General features: G+C 41.4%; 1 protein-coding gene across 2 annotated transcripts in view; it reads right to left on the bottom strand.

Annotated features, from left to right (window-relative positions):
• Positions 1 to 17776, bottom strand: part of Slc24a3 (solute carrier family 24 member 3) — a 490244-nt gene that overhangs the window by 200795 nt on the left and 271673 nt on the right. For both annotated transcript variants that reach the window (XM_040746432.1, XM_040746431.1), the window contains one exon: positions 4983 to 5059. In XM_040746432.1, the coding sequence (XP_040602366.1) occupies positions 4983 to 5059 (77 nt within the window). The remainder of the gene's footprint in view (positions 1 to 4982; positions 5060 to 17776) is intronic.

Here is a 17776-nt window from a genome sequence, read left to right as displayed (position 1 = left end):
GAAGAATAAATATATTTAAAATGAACCTAGAATGTGGGAAATAAAAGTGGAAAAGCCTCAACACTTATGAAATGTATTTCAGAAAGCTGACAAGGCACACAGAGGAGTTTGAGCCACCAAAGAGAGACAGCTTCCCAAATTCGTTCTGAGAATCTCAAGTATTGATTATTTACAGCCTCCCTCCCTTCCCTGGCATAGAAAATGCCTGGCTTGCTTGATCATCCCAGAGATTCAGCTTTCCATGGCAGGCAGGATAATTAGCAAAAATCTGCCAGATATTTTTAAACCACAAACAAATCACAGCCCTAGGAAATAATCCCCAGGCTTCTCCCTCTATTTAGAGGCAGACTCAGTGACTTCACAAATGACACAGATTTCTTCGGAGACAGGAAATCCTGCTTCTAACACCTCTGCATTAGAAAAGATGGAAGAACAGATTTCTAAGACTTGAGATTTCCTAGGAATACCCACTGTTGACTAAAACTGTACATAGAGGGTGGATTTGCCTGCTTGCAGGGCAGGCATACACACACAGTCGGAAGAAACAGAAATGCATTTTGAAGTGTATCTCAGAGTTTAGGCATTCTAAACAAAAAGGATCCAAGAGGGGGGAAATTAGAACTATGGGTGTTCAGCAACTGAGCCAAAAAGGGCTGTCATGTGTTCCACAAATCACAGAAAAAAGAAGTATTCCAGGAAACTATAATAGAAGCAAGCTCTAAATGTTTGCTCGGAGGGTCTTTGGTGCCACCAGCATCCACAGACCTGTACCAGTTTTGGACAAAGGCTACAGACATCATGTAGAAAGCAAACACCTGTGAGACAAGCACCATTAATGGGCAATGTGGGTTTGGGTCAAGTGCTAGGTGTGGCTGGGTTTCAAAGGAGGACCTGAAAGTGTGTGCCACTCAGCCTGAGACCAATGACAATGGCCAGTTAACTCCATGAAAAGAACAGTTATGTAGCTTTATCCCTAGGACAGCTGCCTTAGTTAGGGTTGTATTGCAGTGAAAAGACACCATGACCATGGCAATTCTTATTAAGGAAAACACTTAATTGGGGCATCTTACAGTTTCAGTGGTTTATTTCATTATCATCATGGTGGGGTTAGGCAGGGTGCAGGCAGACAAAGTGCTAGAGAAGGAGCTGAGAGTTCTACATCTAGATCCATAGGCAGTGGAAGTAATCTGGCCCATTGGGTGTGGCTTGAACATATTTAAGACCTCAAAGCCCATCTCCACAGTGAATCACTTCCTCCAACAAGGCCACACCTACTCCAACAAGGCCACACATCCTAGTAGTGCCACTTCCTATGGCTAAGCATTCAAACACATGAGTCTATGGGGTCACACATGTTCAAACTACAACAGCTGAGATGACAGGACAAGCTAACAGAAACCCAGTGGCAGAGGAATATACTCCTGGGGGCACACCAGGCTCTGGTACTTCCAGATGGACTCTCACCAGGCTTGGGGTATCTCTCCTCATAGTGGGCTTCTCAGGTGCCTCTTTTACATGCTTTTGGGCCATTTTTGGTGACCTTGCAGGGACATTTTCTATTTGCAGGAGACAGATCTACTCTGATCATGTATTTGATCTTTTTCAGCCCTAACCATAAGCAAGGAGGTATGGCTGAACAGTGGAGATGAATAGTGCCCCCCCTTCAAGTGCAACCTCTAAGTCACCTCATGGTAACTTCCACTTGAGTTCCATGACTTCTCCACTCCTGTGCATTCACTACTACCTGGCCCTTAGTTCTGCTTCCTCCAGGTGCTCTGAATTTCCACACACCCATAGCCCCAGCCATGTGATTTCCCTTTATTGTCTGGAATTATACCCAGTGTTCTTCCTAAAGGTTCCCTATAGTAACTTCCTGTCTACTCTTCAAGACCAGCACCATCTTGGCCCCAAGTGTACCTCTGCTAAACACCCTCAGCAGACAGAACAAACCATGGTTAGTACTTGTCAGCACATGTCAGATTCCTTCTCTGGTAGCTCTCTCACAACATACTGACTTCCTGCAGAGTAAAGTTGTGTTTCATCTATCCAGAAGAGCCCAGTCAAGAAGCATTACACTGTACTAGCTCAGGAAGTACCTATAGATATGTAGTCATTTAACTTCTTGCAATTTTGACTTGTGCATTCATCTGTTCCTGCTGACCCTCAGAATGCTCTTTGCCCTTAGAGCAATCATTCTTATACCCCAAGATGTTCACTGAAAATTTCCCGAGCAAGGTAAACTTGTTGGGTAATATGTTAGTTATGTGGGATAGAAAGATCTGTCCTGCACTGAGCAAGTAATAACTATACAACTCATGTTTTTCAGTGAGGCAAACATTATGGAAAGGGCTCCTCTCCTGAGGCATATTTCCTTTGCAGGGTCTCCAATAGGTCAGAGATGCCCTTGAGAATGCTGCTGCATCAGCAGATCATTCCCCTCTGCCAAGTAGAAAGATTTTCCCAATTCCCACCTGCCTCTGCCCGGGGCTACACACATGCATGTGGAGTACAGGGGGCAGATTTGAGGGTAATCCACCTGGGTCTCTTCCTTCCAAGACTAGGACCCTGGAAAGGAGCCTGTGCAGACCTCAGGAGCCAGCTTGAGGCTATGTACTCATTACTTTTTGGTTGTGACAAAATACCATGACCAAAGACAAATTAAGGAAGAAAGAGATTTGTAGGCTTATGGCAGGGAGCCATGATAGCAGGTAGCCAGTGCAGGAAGCTGAGAGAATACATCTTCAATCACAGACAGGAGGGAGAGAGAGTGAATGAACTCTCAAGTCCCACGCCCAGTGATTCACTTCCTCCCACAAGGCTCTACTTTCTAGCAGTGCCACCAACTACAAGGACCAAGTGTTCACACAATGTGAGCACATTCCTCATTCAAACTACCACAAGCTATGGGGGTAGATAATTCTTGGACTCTATGCATGTAGAGCAGGATCGTGAAGGGATGGGCACTGACCTTTGTCTCTGGATTTCTTGTTTTATAGATTCTAAAAGTAGGACACAGGACAGGGGCAAAAAGGAACAATTGATATCAGGAACTACAAAGTGTTAGTCTGTGGACTCATGTCCTTTCTTGTAAAGAAGTGTCTAACATTCATAGCCCATGTTGTCCACTTTGTTTTCTTGACAGCTTGGAACTACTGCCATAGGCACCAGGACCCCTCTTGAGTAACCTGACCTTGTGAAGGGCAAAGGAAATTAGGGACCCCTGGTCTTCAGCTGGGAATGTAGATTTGGGGTGGGGGGCTGACATATGCAGCTAGCAGAGTTGCTGTGGACGGATGAAAGCCTTCACTGTTTGGGCCAAGATCAGGAATCTCATATCTCAGATGTCAAGGCAGCAGGGTGCTGTTAGCTGCTGGGGAAGTCTGGATCCCACTCAGTGCCTGGGATGCCTCAGCCTTGTGACAGGGGAGCCTCTGTGGTGCCGAAGATGGCATCTACATTAATTGCTCAGTGTACAGGCCTCTGGAAGGGCAGGGAGGACTGGCAGGTTTCCAGGACTCTAACTTGTTTGGTGTTTTCAGAGAATCTTTGCTAAAAGTTGTATTTTTTGTCCTCATGTAGGAGTGTAGTTGAAAGGGAGTTGAAGAGTCATCAATTGCTTTTTCCAGGAAAGGGTTCAGCTCAGTGACTCATGCATCTAGAGAAGCGATCTTGTCAGAAACCATGTACACAGCAAAGATGTTAGGGACTCAAACCCATGTCAGGTGTGACTCCAGAAGCCAGGGCATGCCCTACCGATCACCTCCAGGTGTAGACTGAGAATTAGTTGCTGAATCCTCCTTTTGGACCATTGTGGGCTTGTGACTAAAACAAACAGAAATGACACAGTTTGGCTTTTGAGGCCAAATTCTAAAGACTATGACTCTTCTTCCTTGCTTGTCAAAACCATTCCCATGCTAGAGTACACAGCTTCCACATGGAAATCCACCTCCTGAAGGCTACTGCATTGTAGAGACCATGTGAATGATTCTTGATTGACGGGCCCAGAGGAGCTCAGCAAAGGCCAGGCCCCAGACCTTAGAGTGAACGAACACCCTGGAAGTGTACCATGCAGCCCAAGTTACATTGTCCCACCCTCATGGAAAGGCATCCTCTCCATGCTTTTTCTGAATGGTTAATGCACAGAACCCAAGAACAATAGATGTGAACAGGATTCACTAAGTTTAGGATGCTTATTTCATAGAAATGAAAACAAAGTCAATGGCAGTGAAAGTGTTTTGAGGCAGTAGCATGCCTAATCTGGACTTCAGCTGGAGTTTTCTTGTTCTGCAGTCACTTACACACACACACACACACACACACACACACACACACACACACACACACCAAAACTCTCCAAATGGGAACAAGGTGATGCAAAGACCTTAGATTCACTGTATCTTTAGAGGATGATGTGGAACAATGATGGGAATTACAAAACCAGAGGAAGGCACAGGCTACAGTTGATCACTATTAAGGGAGATACACTGGCTGTTGTTATATTTAATCTGCTGACTGAGCAAACACTGTCCCCATGAAGAATGAGTGTGAAAATGGAGCCAGGTACAAAACCAAGTCCCAAGTTCTCATAGGGCCCATGTGGGATGCTGATAGGCAATGAAAAAAAATGGTATGACAGACTATATAGAGGAAAAAAATAAAGCATTGTAAGTGGAAACGTGACACATGGATCAGCTCGTTACAAAACGGCTCCATCTTTCCTCTAACGGGTGCTGTGTGATTACTGATAGGATTAGGCAGACTGGGAAACAAAAAACCGTGACTTGAGAGATCACTCTCAGGCACTAAAATGGAAGATTACAGACAAATGTCTGCCAGCCAGTCTTTAAGATATGGGACGGTTGGAAATGATCTAATACCAGGCAGATAGGCGGGAGGGAGTGGAGCCTCTGTGGGCATTTCCGCTGTCGACCTACTTCTGTCCTTCAAGTCCTTCAGGCAAAGGGACAAGAGAGACTACTTACACAGAGCACATGGAGGACCACCGCTCCTTGTCGTCGGTCTTCATTGGAGAAGATGTCCCTGGGGAATTCATGCAGGGCTAGAGAACAGAGAGAGAAGCAGCTCAGTACAGACGACCCTTTGAGCACAGCTGATCAAGGCCAGCACCTCCAGCCCTGACTGTAGAGTCCTTTTGATTCTGGGTCTAAGAACTTGCCTAAGAACAAAACAAAACAAACTAAAAGACTGGAAGTTCGCAAACCTCTAACTAGAATATAGTATTTACTCCAAACAAGAAGTGACCAACTGCGGTAGTGTTAGCATAACCTCAGCGCCAGCTGCCAATACAAATTTTCATCTAGAGTTGTCCTTTGATGTCTATGCGTGATTGAATCTAGGATTCCGAGGACACTGTGTCTGGGCATGTTCAAGTCCCTCCTGGAAAATGACACGGTATTTGCATATCATCACTAGATGACTCATAACTTTTCCTACAATGTAAAAAAGTATGTAAATAGTTGTCACGCTGCGATGTTTAGGGACTGCACACAGGAACAACAAAAACACCTATTTTCAACTGTAGTTGGTTGATCTGTGTACAGAATGCATAAGTGTGGAGGGTGCATTCCACTCTGCTTCATTAATTTGGGCAGCTCTTTCTTGTGCTATGGCAGTCTGCAGAATATTACTTGTGACCTTAAGCAAGGAAGCAGAGTGTGTCAGCACACACCCTATAATCATCTCAGCAAATGCAGGCAGATATCTGTGAGTTCGAGGTTAGTCTGGTCTACATAATGAGTTCTAGACCAGCTGGCATTACATGGGGGGACCTTGTCTAAAAAACAAAAGTTAAATGAGAAGCATGGAATTAGCATTACAAACTTGTCTTATAATATTATAACACATTTTCATTTATCTTAAACTTTGTTGCATGCAGTAAAAAGGGTTTTTCTGAGCCGGGCATGCAGGTTTCATCTCACTGGCTGGTGAAGGGGAAGATCAAAGCTGCACTTCACTTCCTAGTTTCCCTTTCCCTCACCCTCTCCTGGCTTGGAGCACTCCAGCATCTCCATCCTGCTCTGGAACTCTGTTCTTCTTTCTGCCTTGACCTACGTTTGCCATGAGACTGTAACTCAGGAGGCAGAAGATACCATGCCTGCCCACATCCAATCTTTGGCAGACATCATCAGCCAATGAAAGCATCTCCTCCAGAGCTTGATGATGTCTCCTACTGTTTCTCTGGTGAGCAGTCAAGGCAATCATCACCATAGGGCAGGGATTGTATGCCAGGTATCATGGACATAAGTTTGCCACTCATCTTGTCATGCATTCTCCCCAAAGCAGAGTGAGAGACAAGGATTTAGGGGTATGTAGCTTATCTGGGAAGTGACTGAAGTGTACATAGTAAATGAAGAAGGCCATGAGTCCAGGAAGGGAGGATAACCAAAGGAGACCATAGAGAATGCCAGGGCCCAGTCCTGCTGGGCAACTCCAGAACTCTCACAGTAAGTATCTCAGGATTGTGGCTCACTAGCTGGGGGATCTGTCTGAAACACAAGTCAATGGTCACTTCTTCCAAATATTCAGTTTTCTGTTTCCAAGATAGTATCAGGGCAAGACATCCTGTGTCCCTGGATATTTGTACCAGAGAATACATCTGTACACATGTGTACAGGGAGTAAGCCTCACCTTCTAAAGTATAGCAATGAGAAGAGCTAAAAGTACTGATTACTTACTTGCAATATTCCATTATCTCATTATCTTCCTTATAGTAACTACATAGGTAAGATATATTAATTATCTGTGATGTATGAATCATTTCAAAATTTATAGCTGATAAAGCTTCACACATTCAGTGAAATTATACTTTGAATTCTGAATGCTGAATGTTAGTTAGATTCTGGGCTATCAATATGTGGTACACACACACACACACACACACACACACTCACACACAGCAAAAGATCAAGGTACATGTGAGATCAGACACATACAATAAACACATAAATGAAGTTGTTTTACTTTTTATAGGCTTGTCTGTAGGCTGCTAGTTAGTCATACTTGCTACTTGTATCCTATTCTTAAGATGATGAAATGGCGAGGTTAGGAATGACAAGAAAGTCCTGGATACTCCAAGTATGTTTCTATAATGACACTCTTTTAAACATGCCACAATGAATTCTCCTGATTAATTAAAAACAAAAGGGCACTGGAAGATTACACCTTGTGGGCCACAGTAAAGCTACAATATAGAAATGGGTCCTACAATGCTGCCAACTATTATACTGAACTGCCTCAATTCCAACATCTTCCTTCCATGAGTCTGGGTTGCAGTACCTTTGTTGGTTTGGGTACCATGAAGGATGCTCTCCAGGGTCCCTAGGAGGAAGCTATTAGCTCTGAGTTCAGTATCTTTCTTCTTTTGCTATTCATAGGTTCCTCCCCTCTAGGAACTGGTATCATGGTAATATCCTGAGCCTGATCTCTGATCTATTACTACATGCAAGCTCCTGGCTATTGTTTAAAGATTTGTCTTTTCCTTCAGAAGATCTGATTGGTTATGAGAAGACATATGGAAATTCTCTATGGTGAGAAGAAGTAGTGGGTGTGAGGTGGAGAAGGGTGGGGAGTGCAAAGTGAGTCAATCAAATTCTTTCAAGATTATCCATAAGAAAACATTTTTGATGGTCAGTAGTGATGCCAAAGAACAACCAGGTTAGTATTCTCCTACGATGCTTCATCTGACATCAATCACATACAAGCTGACCATTTTCTATCATAGCTCTTCTCTGCAAACACACATTGGGCTGATGATGACATTATGATGGTAGTCTCAAGATTACTCTTGTACATTTTGCAAAGAATGCAAGGTTGTGTTCTACAGTTTCAGGTACCAATTTGTACACAAATCAGGTAGAACATTCTTGAGTTGCCAATGGCGGAGTAAGTGTAGCTGGGAGCTGAGAGTTTGTTCAGTGCTTGGTCTGAAGGCACTGATTCCCTCAACATTCTTGACTTGACCATTTTCCAGGGTCAAAACGAAGGCCTTAGGCAAAGTCACAGGTGGTACATACAGAAGCCATCTACATATTGGTGTGGCCCTGCCCAATGCCTGCTGCAGTCTAAGTCAAAAGAATGCCATAGGCTAGATGGCTCAAATGAGAGATACTTGTTTCTTGGAATTCTAAAGGATGGAATCAAGGAGCCAGCATGATCAAGTTCTTGGGAGGGCCTCTTCCCAGAGTACAGAGATTCTCCTGTATTGACTGTATCTTTGCATGCCTGATTGGAGTAAACAGGAATGGTCTTGGTTATGTATTTTCTGCACTACTAAAAGTAAAACCAGCACATGCTAGACACACACACTACTGGTCTAGATCTCAGCCCTTGGTTTTAAGATGGTATTACTATGAAGCTGAGCTGGCTTTGGACATACCATGTAGTCTGAATTAGCCTTGAACTTGTTTCTTCTCCTCTTTTAGCCTTCCTTGTATGATTACAAGTATGAATCATCATGCTAGGTTCTCTTCCTTTTATATGGGCTACCAATTCCATCTTGAATATCCTATCATATGACTCATCTCGTCTTAATTATCTTCCAAAGATTTCACCTCTAAGCACCATCACACATGAATCTAGGAGGGGGACACAAACATTGATATACAGCCTGTGCCATATCTCAAAGTTTATTTGCATAAAAACTAGAAAAGAGGATGTTCAATGTATCCGTACTGATATAAAGGTTCAGACACACAGAGCCAAGCATTTATACACACATATTGGTTTTGGTCTACAACAGTAAAGAACAGAGGACAGGGACAGAAGGAAGAATCTTTGACTGAGCTTAAAGTCAAATTAATCTGCTATTGAGAGGTTCATACTGAATCCAGTACAGTGGAGTCCACATACTAGGACTTCTACCTCAGTCAGCTAGAATTTAACAAGCCCTTATATTAAAGGTTCAATTCGACCACATTGAAGGTGCAAAGTCACCGTCAGATGAGCCTGGCTGCACACAATGAACAAGGAAAGGCACTATCACCAGAGGCCCACCACACAGTGTTTTTTTGGGGAAGTCCCCAATACTACCCTCTGTTTGTTTGCTTACTGATCACTGGGATGGTGGCCTCCAAGGGGCCTCTTCACTGCTCCCTCTGGTCCAAGCACACTGTATGATGTAGAACACACAGCAGGTGTCTATCTTCAGTGAGGCAGACACAGAAATATGAAGAGAGAAGCTGCTGGTCATGGTACAGGGAGAGAGGTCAGCTTTGCCCCGTTGACCAGATGGTTCAGGAACGAGTAGCCAACAGTCAGTGAGATCCTCCCACATAGAACAGGGAAACTATTCATGTGCCTTTCATGTATGTGTGTGGGAAATGGTGTTTACAAAGCAGCTGCAGTTTTCTGCAAGGAACATATGGAGGCAGAGGGGCATATTCAGCTGGAAGTCTCTGCCAGTAGTCTTTGACCTCAATTCCCTTATCTGTAAATAGGAGATCAGTGCAGGTCCTCCAGAGACCCTGAGAGTTGATGTCTGGTGCTAGCCATCCTGTGATGGTATACTTCTCATGCCAAATACAAAAGAACTTAAAACCTTTCTTGTGGATGGAGTAGGATGCCCACTGCCTGTGGGAACATGACAGACAGATGGCTATAGTTTGCATAAGGGTCTACAGTTTGGAATGGAGACTAGGGTTCTATCCTATCCATGTTCCACAGAACCAGATCTTCTTCATCAGCAGATAGATACATTGGTGTTATCTTTGTATAATTTCTGTGACAAGTATGAGCAATGTGTGTGAAATACCTTCCATCAGATTTCCTGGGTCTATCTAGCCTATTCTTAACAAAATAACAAGTTTCTGGTATACCATGAAGTAGAAGGGGCATTAATCTCTCTTTTTGGTATAGAAGTCCACCTATTACTAATTCTAGCTTGCCTTCTCATATGCTTCCAAGGATTGTGGTTCATCCATGGGAGATGTACATGTAAGTACTATGTTAAGGTTATGGGGACTCCATGGTACATCTGGCATGCTAAAAACTTCTACTTATGTAGGGATGTAGTCTCATCCAGCTGAGAGTTTCCCCCTATATAACTTTCTTCTATTCTAGCTCCTTTCTTTCTTCCCTGCAATTTTCTTTTTCCAGTATGTCTTGCCAGTCTGGTGGCCAGCAACAACATCAGTGCTGTTCCCATGGAAACCAGAAAGCCCTGGATGGAGTGGATCCCTCTTTCCAAGGTAACAGCAATCAGTGTCCTCCTGTCTGTCTCCTGGGCAAATTCATGAGGTTGAATAGTGATAAATCTAAATGGAGGATTGCAAAGGACATGTTCTGTTTTGTTTGAAAGACAAAAATTAGTTTGGACATGAACATTGTCTTTAGACAACTTTGTCACATATTGATCAAGAAACAGTCTAGGATGGACACAGACCTCCCAAAGGTTACATTAACAGCAGATAAATGCTGGGGGAGAAGAGGCTCTGCAAGCTATGCAGGTTGGAATCCATGCTCAGATAGGGCTTTTGGTGATGCAGCTACCCAGGTGATAGTCATATTCTTGCAGTAACTCCAATAAACTCATAGGTTCATCAAGATGTTTTTGGACACAATTGTTTCTTTATTCTGTTGTTGTCTTCTCTTTCTGGGGATGAATAGAAACACTTTCCAGGCAAAGTCCCACAAGAAGATAGATTCTTTACCATGTCTGGGCAAACAATTTTGGCTTCTTCACTGATTGGAACATCAAACTCTCATGAACAATTTTCATATGACACAATGCCTAGTTCAATCCCATTGATTACCCACCAAAGTGGGGGCCTGAATGCTGACTTGCTTTTCCATACAATGATGGGTGACTTTACACTGTCAGACACTTTTGTCTGCCTTAATGATTCTCCCTCCACAACACAGTAAAACCTACTACTCCCACTTTTCCTGGCTGGAACATTCTGAACTCTTCCAGGTGTGGTATTTACTTGGCTTCCCACAAAGACTCCTCTGACTTTCTGTAGCCCCATTGTACCATGGCAGCATCGATTAAATGATTTTCCAGCCACATTGTACTTCTAGCTTATAAATGTATATCTTTACTTCAGGGACACTGTGAGCTCCCTGGGGACAGGAACCCTGCCATTTCTCATTCTATTGCCAACACCCACCAGGCAAGGATCCATGAAAATGAACTAAATGTCAAGTGAATTTAAGTGTGAATAAACATAGAGGGCCCTTTTCCCAGGAGGTGGCTTTTGTATAAACACAGGACTAACTGGGAATTACTAACTGGGAAATGTTGTTGGAAGGGACATTTCAGTAAAACTCTCAACAACTCCATCCCAACACCACTGTCCATTAGAACTGTTCATAAATATCCCTTTTCTTTCTGCTTCCCAAGACTTGGAAAGGGGCCCTTCTACAATCCCTTCAAGGGTGGGAGGGACCAGGAAACTAGTCTGGCTAGTGGAATCAGAGCACAATACAAGTTGTTTGTGGCTATGAAAGGCAGTGCTCAACTCACCAGCTTGCATTCTCTAGCCTTGGAGATCCTGAAACCACAGAAGGGTGAATCTTCTATTCAACTGGATCCTCTTGTGGCACATCAGAGTCCCCCATTCCTCCTGATGCATGGTTTTTTTTGTCCTCACTGAGATTTTTGGAAATTCTTGTTACCCAGAACACCCTAACCTGTTGTGAGCAACATGGGACTAATAAAGGTCTCAGCATCCTGTGACATTTCTGGTAAGATCTAAGCTGGCAGGAAAACTCATCTGTCTTCTTATCTTCTTTACTAGACTTGGGAAGATGGATAGATTGCAGAATATTTATTCTAAGAAGTATCCCCAGTACTTTGCAAATGTTCACTTTACAAACCAACACACTGTTCATAATCAAGGGTCCCTGAACAAAATAATTCACCAGAGAACCCATGAGCAAGGACACGCAAGCTGAATGTCCTTGATCTGAAATGCTCAGGGGCCCTGGGGGTTTTATATTATTTTGGACTTTGGAATACTCTCCTATGTATAATCAGATATCTTGGTGTTAGGACCCCAATCAAAACACAAAATTGACTTACACTTCCTGAGCACCTTAGACATACATCATGGAACAAATTTTATAAAGTATTTTAAACTGATATGTGAAACAAAATTTCATAGTGGGAAATTTTCCACATCACATCACTGCTTAAAAGCATTCAGATTTGATGTTTGGATTGGATGTGCTCAACCCATATATGCACAAATTAATTTTCTGAATGTTTAGTCTCTGGGATTGTATTAGAGACAGTTTGATGTATTTCTTTTTGTATTCACATGGGAGGAGGGTGCATGTGCACTTGTAAGCTTGTGGAGCCCAGAGAATAACTTTGGGTGTTATTTCTCAGAGGTCAGCTACATTTGTTTTGTTTTGTTTTGTTTTTTTTTTTTGGTTGGTTTGGATTGAGAATGAGTATCTTGATGACCTGAAATTTGTCAAGTAGGCTTGGCTGGCTGGGCACTGAGCCCCAGGGATCAACTGCTCCTGCCTCCTCAAAGCTGGGATTGTAAGTGCACACTATTGCATCTAGACTTTTTATGTGGGTTTTAGGGAATCTAACTTGGGTCCTTGCACATGCAGAGCAAGTACTTCTGTGACTGAACCATCTCCTCATAACTCCATTTTCTTATCCTCAGATTATGCAAACTTCAGGGATGAACACAAGAGGGAAGATTCAGGCAAAGGGTAATATTGAATATTAAAGGACTACAGATTATTCTAAGACCTCTTGGATTTGTGTTTGGTTCTAAGTACTATCTCTTAATTGTTTTGACTAAGTTAATAAGAAATTGATAGCATGCAAATAAGTTTCCAGTTAGCATCCTGAAGAAACATAATTATGAAGAAGCAAATTATTCAAAGTCCTTATCACTGAAGTTGGGTGGAGACAAGGCCAAGATGAGAGAAAGGGTGTGATCAAGTCTATGAACTCCACCTGGCAATTTCAGTGTCCTGAATTTAAGGACCAAAGTAGCCTTTTAAAACACAAATATATATAATTCCTTCCTTCAAAAAATCAAAATGGGTAGATGTGGTAGCATATTATTTTAAGGTATGCTACTTTTGTTTATGCTGTAGAACATTTGTTTAATGATGTAAACATGTGTGACTTTTGTTTATGCTGCATTTGTTTAACTATGAGAAGCTGTGATTTTTTGCCTGTTTAAAACACCTGATAGAGAGAATAAATAGCTGAATGGCTGATAGTGAGGCAGGAGCAAGGATAGGTGGGGTTAGCAGGCAGAGGGTACAAATAGAAGGATAACCAAGAAGAGAACATCAGGGGCCAGCCACCAAGCCATGGAGTAAGAGTGAAAGTAAGGTATTATGGAATAAAGGAAGATAAAAGCCCCAAGGTCAAAGGTAAATGGGTTAATTTATGTTAAGAAAAGCTGGCAAGAAACAAGTCAAGCTAAGGTCAGGAATTCATAAGCAATAATAAGACTCCATGTGTGATTTATTTGGGACGTAGGTGGTGGGCCCCCCCAAAAGCCAAAAGAACAAAACATTCAACAACAGGTGGATTTACAATGCTTCACATCAAACAAGGTGACACACTCCAATATATGTCAATCTAGTCAATAATATATGCATATATGTAAACAAACATACCTGTGTGTATAGTATAACATGCAGAAAAGAGCAAGAAAGGCTCAACATAAGGGGATGAGGAAAGACTGAAAGCCAGGGGTATGCATGCATTATTAAGGAGGACACAAAACTAATCTTTCTCTAGTTTTAATACTGTCATGATTTTTCTTTTGCTTTTGGTGATGGTTAAGTGTGTAGAAATATATTTGATAGAAAAAGTGTAAAATCCAATGTAAAGCTTCATGACTTCAGTTCTGAATGGTTATTATTCTGTACGGATGTTTGTTGAGACACCTTAGGTATGATTAACATCAGTGTGTGGTTTGTTTGTTTTTTGAGTTTATTAAAAACAGATGCAGATCAGTTTTGAATGAAAAAAGCATTTCTGTGAAGAGAAATGAACACCTGGTCAGAGAAGAGCCACAATGGAGAGCGAATCTAGCTATCAAATGACACACACTGCCCATCAAACTGGGTAAAGATCAATCAGTTAAATGTTTAAAAGATCCTAGAACTCAGAAACAAGCAGCAGAGGGATTACAAGTTTCAATCTAACCTGGGCTATGTAGCAAAATCCTACCTGTCTGTTTGTCTATGATTATCTATCTACATTGTGATATGACATCTGATTACCACAGCTGACAAGGGTTATATAAATGCCTAATTAGAATTCATTCTTCCCCAAATTTGAGGTGTGCAGCCTTGGGGAAATGTCTTAATCTCTTTGGGTCTTAGTTTCTTAAAATGCATAGCAAGATAATGAACACAATATTAATTTATGTGGTTATTATGAAGATTAATTATGAAGATGCTTATGAAATATGCAACACATAGAATTGGGTAAGCACTTAACAAATAATAGGTCCCTTTTAATTGAATAATATTAGAGAGAGCAATAAGGACAACTGGGTATTTTCTAAGACGTTAGTGTCCACACCCTGGCACCTACCACTTTCATGCAAGTCAGCAGCACTCATATCTCTTTGCCTGAGGTCTTGCTCCACATCTGAGTTAAATGCAATGCCAGGCAACAAGGGTTTCCTTCTTCTAAAGCAAGTCTTCAGTCAAAGTCTGATGAAAGCAGGATGCACCCCTGTCCTCCACATTTCATAACAAGTTAGGTGTGACTCACATAGAGTTCTCAACAGGAAGAAGCAGCTACTGTTGGTCACTAGCTTGACTGGCTTGCTTGAGCTGACTGCCTTCCTTTCTTTATCCATGATGTTACTTGCAGATTCATCTACCTAGGTTCACCTACCAAACAATGCATTTGTACCTGGGTTGACCTCAGGAAGGTCCAGATGAAACAAGAAGATCTAGGAGTTTTGCACTTTTACAATTCACTTTTCCATCGAGGGACTCATTTTTTTGTGTTCAAGTGACTAGTCTCTTGAGCAGTTTTCATTGGACTTATTCTATGTGTTCATGGATATACACAATTCAGCCTCCATTCCAGAATCAAATCACTAACTGCAGGCTTGGAAACCATCTTTAGTCATTTCTTTCATGGTGCTGAAGTTGACTTAACACATATGACAAGCTTGGTTTCTACTTCAGAGTTCTTCTTTTCATGTCCACATTGGCAGAAGACTTTAAATAACCATACCACAAACTTTTCTCCTGGAAGGGAACAGACATTCTTTGGAACCAAAGAACTTTGATCATTTGTTACGTAGACATTTGGCTGGGCAGTGCAATGAAATCTAATTTGATGAACAAGAAACATATTTTTATAAATAATATTAAAAACAACATTAGGGTTGCTTGTATCTCTGAGCCAGCAGCTACCACAGAAAATACAGTGATATCATGAATAATGTACCATTCAAAGATCACAAACATGGTAGCAGAAAGGAGGCCTATTTGCAGGTGACAGCTTGCATTTTGTTGATCATGTGGGACTATCAATTCTGTGTCCATAAAGAATTCTCGTTAAAGGAAATAAAATAACAGAGGTAAACATCTCTGTGGAATTCTGAACAGTGTCTCTTTCTTGGGGTTCATGGTTCCTCAAAATGTTCCTTGGTGCCAAAGTCAAAGACAATGTTTGCATGGATGACCCCAGGGTCCAGTATGAGTTCTGTGTCCCTGCCATTCTTAAGTTTGGTGATCTAAAGACACTCAGACCAAGAAGTTGATGTACCCATAAACCTACTTAATGGTTCTTTAAACAGGTCCACTATGGTTAGAAAGCTTGCTCAGTCCCTCAGCACTGTTGGAAAGGAGGTGGTTGAATAACTTATTTTTAAAGAAAAACATGCTTAAATTAGTTCTTGTAGAATGTAATACTTCTCTGCAGGAACCCACATTTAACATTTTCCTCTTTAAGCATTTAATTTATAGAGGATGAAGTGCGTAGGTCAAGTGACTGGAGGTTTCAAACCAGTGACATTTTTAAATGTTAAATCACCAAATCTCAGAGCTAAGAGTAACCTTTAGTTTTCTATCGGTCTACAGATGGGGAACTAAGAACCAAAAAATTTGGTGATAATCACAAAGGTTTCCCTGTTTCCTTTCAAAGTTCTCCCTTTTTGTTTCTCCATGTTGTTTTAGGGATAGAAAACAGGACTCAGCTATTGCCATCAGTTGACTAGTAGTGACTGGCTGAACACATGTGATAGTCCCAATTCATTAACAGTATCTGCTATGGTTATGAGAATGGCAAAGAGGACATGAGTGCCCTTTTACATTGAAGGTGTGCAGACAGAGCCCTAAAATGCAGGAATGACTGGCTGCCATTAGTCCTGATAACAGTTGTTTCCCACCACTCTTTTTGATCTGCACTTTTTAAAAGAACACAATTTACTTAAAAGGAAAGAAAAGCCTAAAGGTATTTGGATGTGGTCCCTAGAGACACCAAACATATTCAACCATACAGAGTAGGTTATTAATACCCATAAATAGTTGTTTGAAATTCATGATAATAAAGGAAATGTCTAAGAAAACCCATATCCAGTTAGAGGAAGACAAAATATCAGTGAATTAAGCTGTGCTTTCACCATAATTTTGTCCTTGGCATCCTCTGGCCTGTTCCTTCATGGGAAAATGTAGCTGTTGCCTATAGGAGATCATCTTCCCCCATATATATCAGCTCTTATATATCTCTTGATCACTTGCATACAGTTGTGGATCAAAACACTCAATCCACCAGTCACATATACAATTCTTCTCAGAACAGATTTGAATTTGAGATATGTTTTTGTTAGATAAGGTTATGTGTTCAAAGTATATATTCCAAATACCATGCATCTATCTGTTAGAAAACATCTGTTACTAAATATGATTGGATACTAAGTGAAGATAGTAATTAACCCAAGCTAAAAGTACTCTTTCATCATTGTTTTCCAATTCCTTGGGTCACCACTGGGCTCTGGCAACAGTATATGGTTACTTTGAATGAAACAGACCAAGTGACTTTTGCTTTGACTACAAGTTTGTGTTTCTGGTTAGGTTGCATAGGCACAAAGAGTAGGAACCAATGACAAAGGAAATGCTTTGGGAAGGCTATGTCCAATTACAGTGTGGGATAGACAATATCAAAATGGGAGGGTTAAGAATCTATTTGATGGATGGCTAGTAAGTTTTGGCTGTGTATATGACTTCACAGGTGATGTATTGAGGGGATTTTAGGTTCTGTTATCTTCCATTGAAGAGTGCATAATTTTGTTCTAAAAGGAAGTTGGATTATGATTACAAGAGCACTGGCTCTTGTGGTAGTTTCAGGATTACAGGCTTTGGTGGAAGTTCTGGAAGAGTCATATCTTGTGGTACTTTATACTAACAAACCTGATTCAACTGTGCTCTTGGTCTTGGGATATGGTCATTGTAAAATTTTGAAGGAAAGTCCAAGCCAGCAGTTCTCAACCTGTGGGTCATGGCCCCTTTGGGGATTGAACAACCCTTTCAGAAGGGTCACCTAAGACCATCTTCATATCAGATATTTATATTACAGTCATAAAATCAGCTAAATTATAGTTATAAAGTAGCAATAAAATAACATTATGGTTGGGGTCATTACCACATGGGGAACTGTATTAAAGGGTCACAGCATTAGGAAGGTTGAGAACTACTGGTTTAAGTCATTAAGTGACTTAACTTGAGAATTTAGCTTATCACTCTTTTTAAAAAATATTTCCTTATTTATTTAATTTAGAAACAATCTTATTTTATATATCAATCCTAG

The sequence above is a fragment of the Mesocricetus auratus genome, unplaced genomic scaffold, assembly GCF_017639785.1.
Source record: "Mesocricetus auratus isolate SY011 unplaced genomic scaffold, BCM_Maur_2.0 Super-Scaffold_100004, whole genome shotgun sequence".
Taxonomy (NCBI): Eukaryota; Metazoa; Chordata; class Mammalia; order Rodentia; family Cricetidae; genus Mesocricetus; species Mesocricetus auratus.
This window is presented reverse-complemented; position numbering and strand designations above follow the sequence as displayed.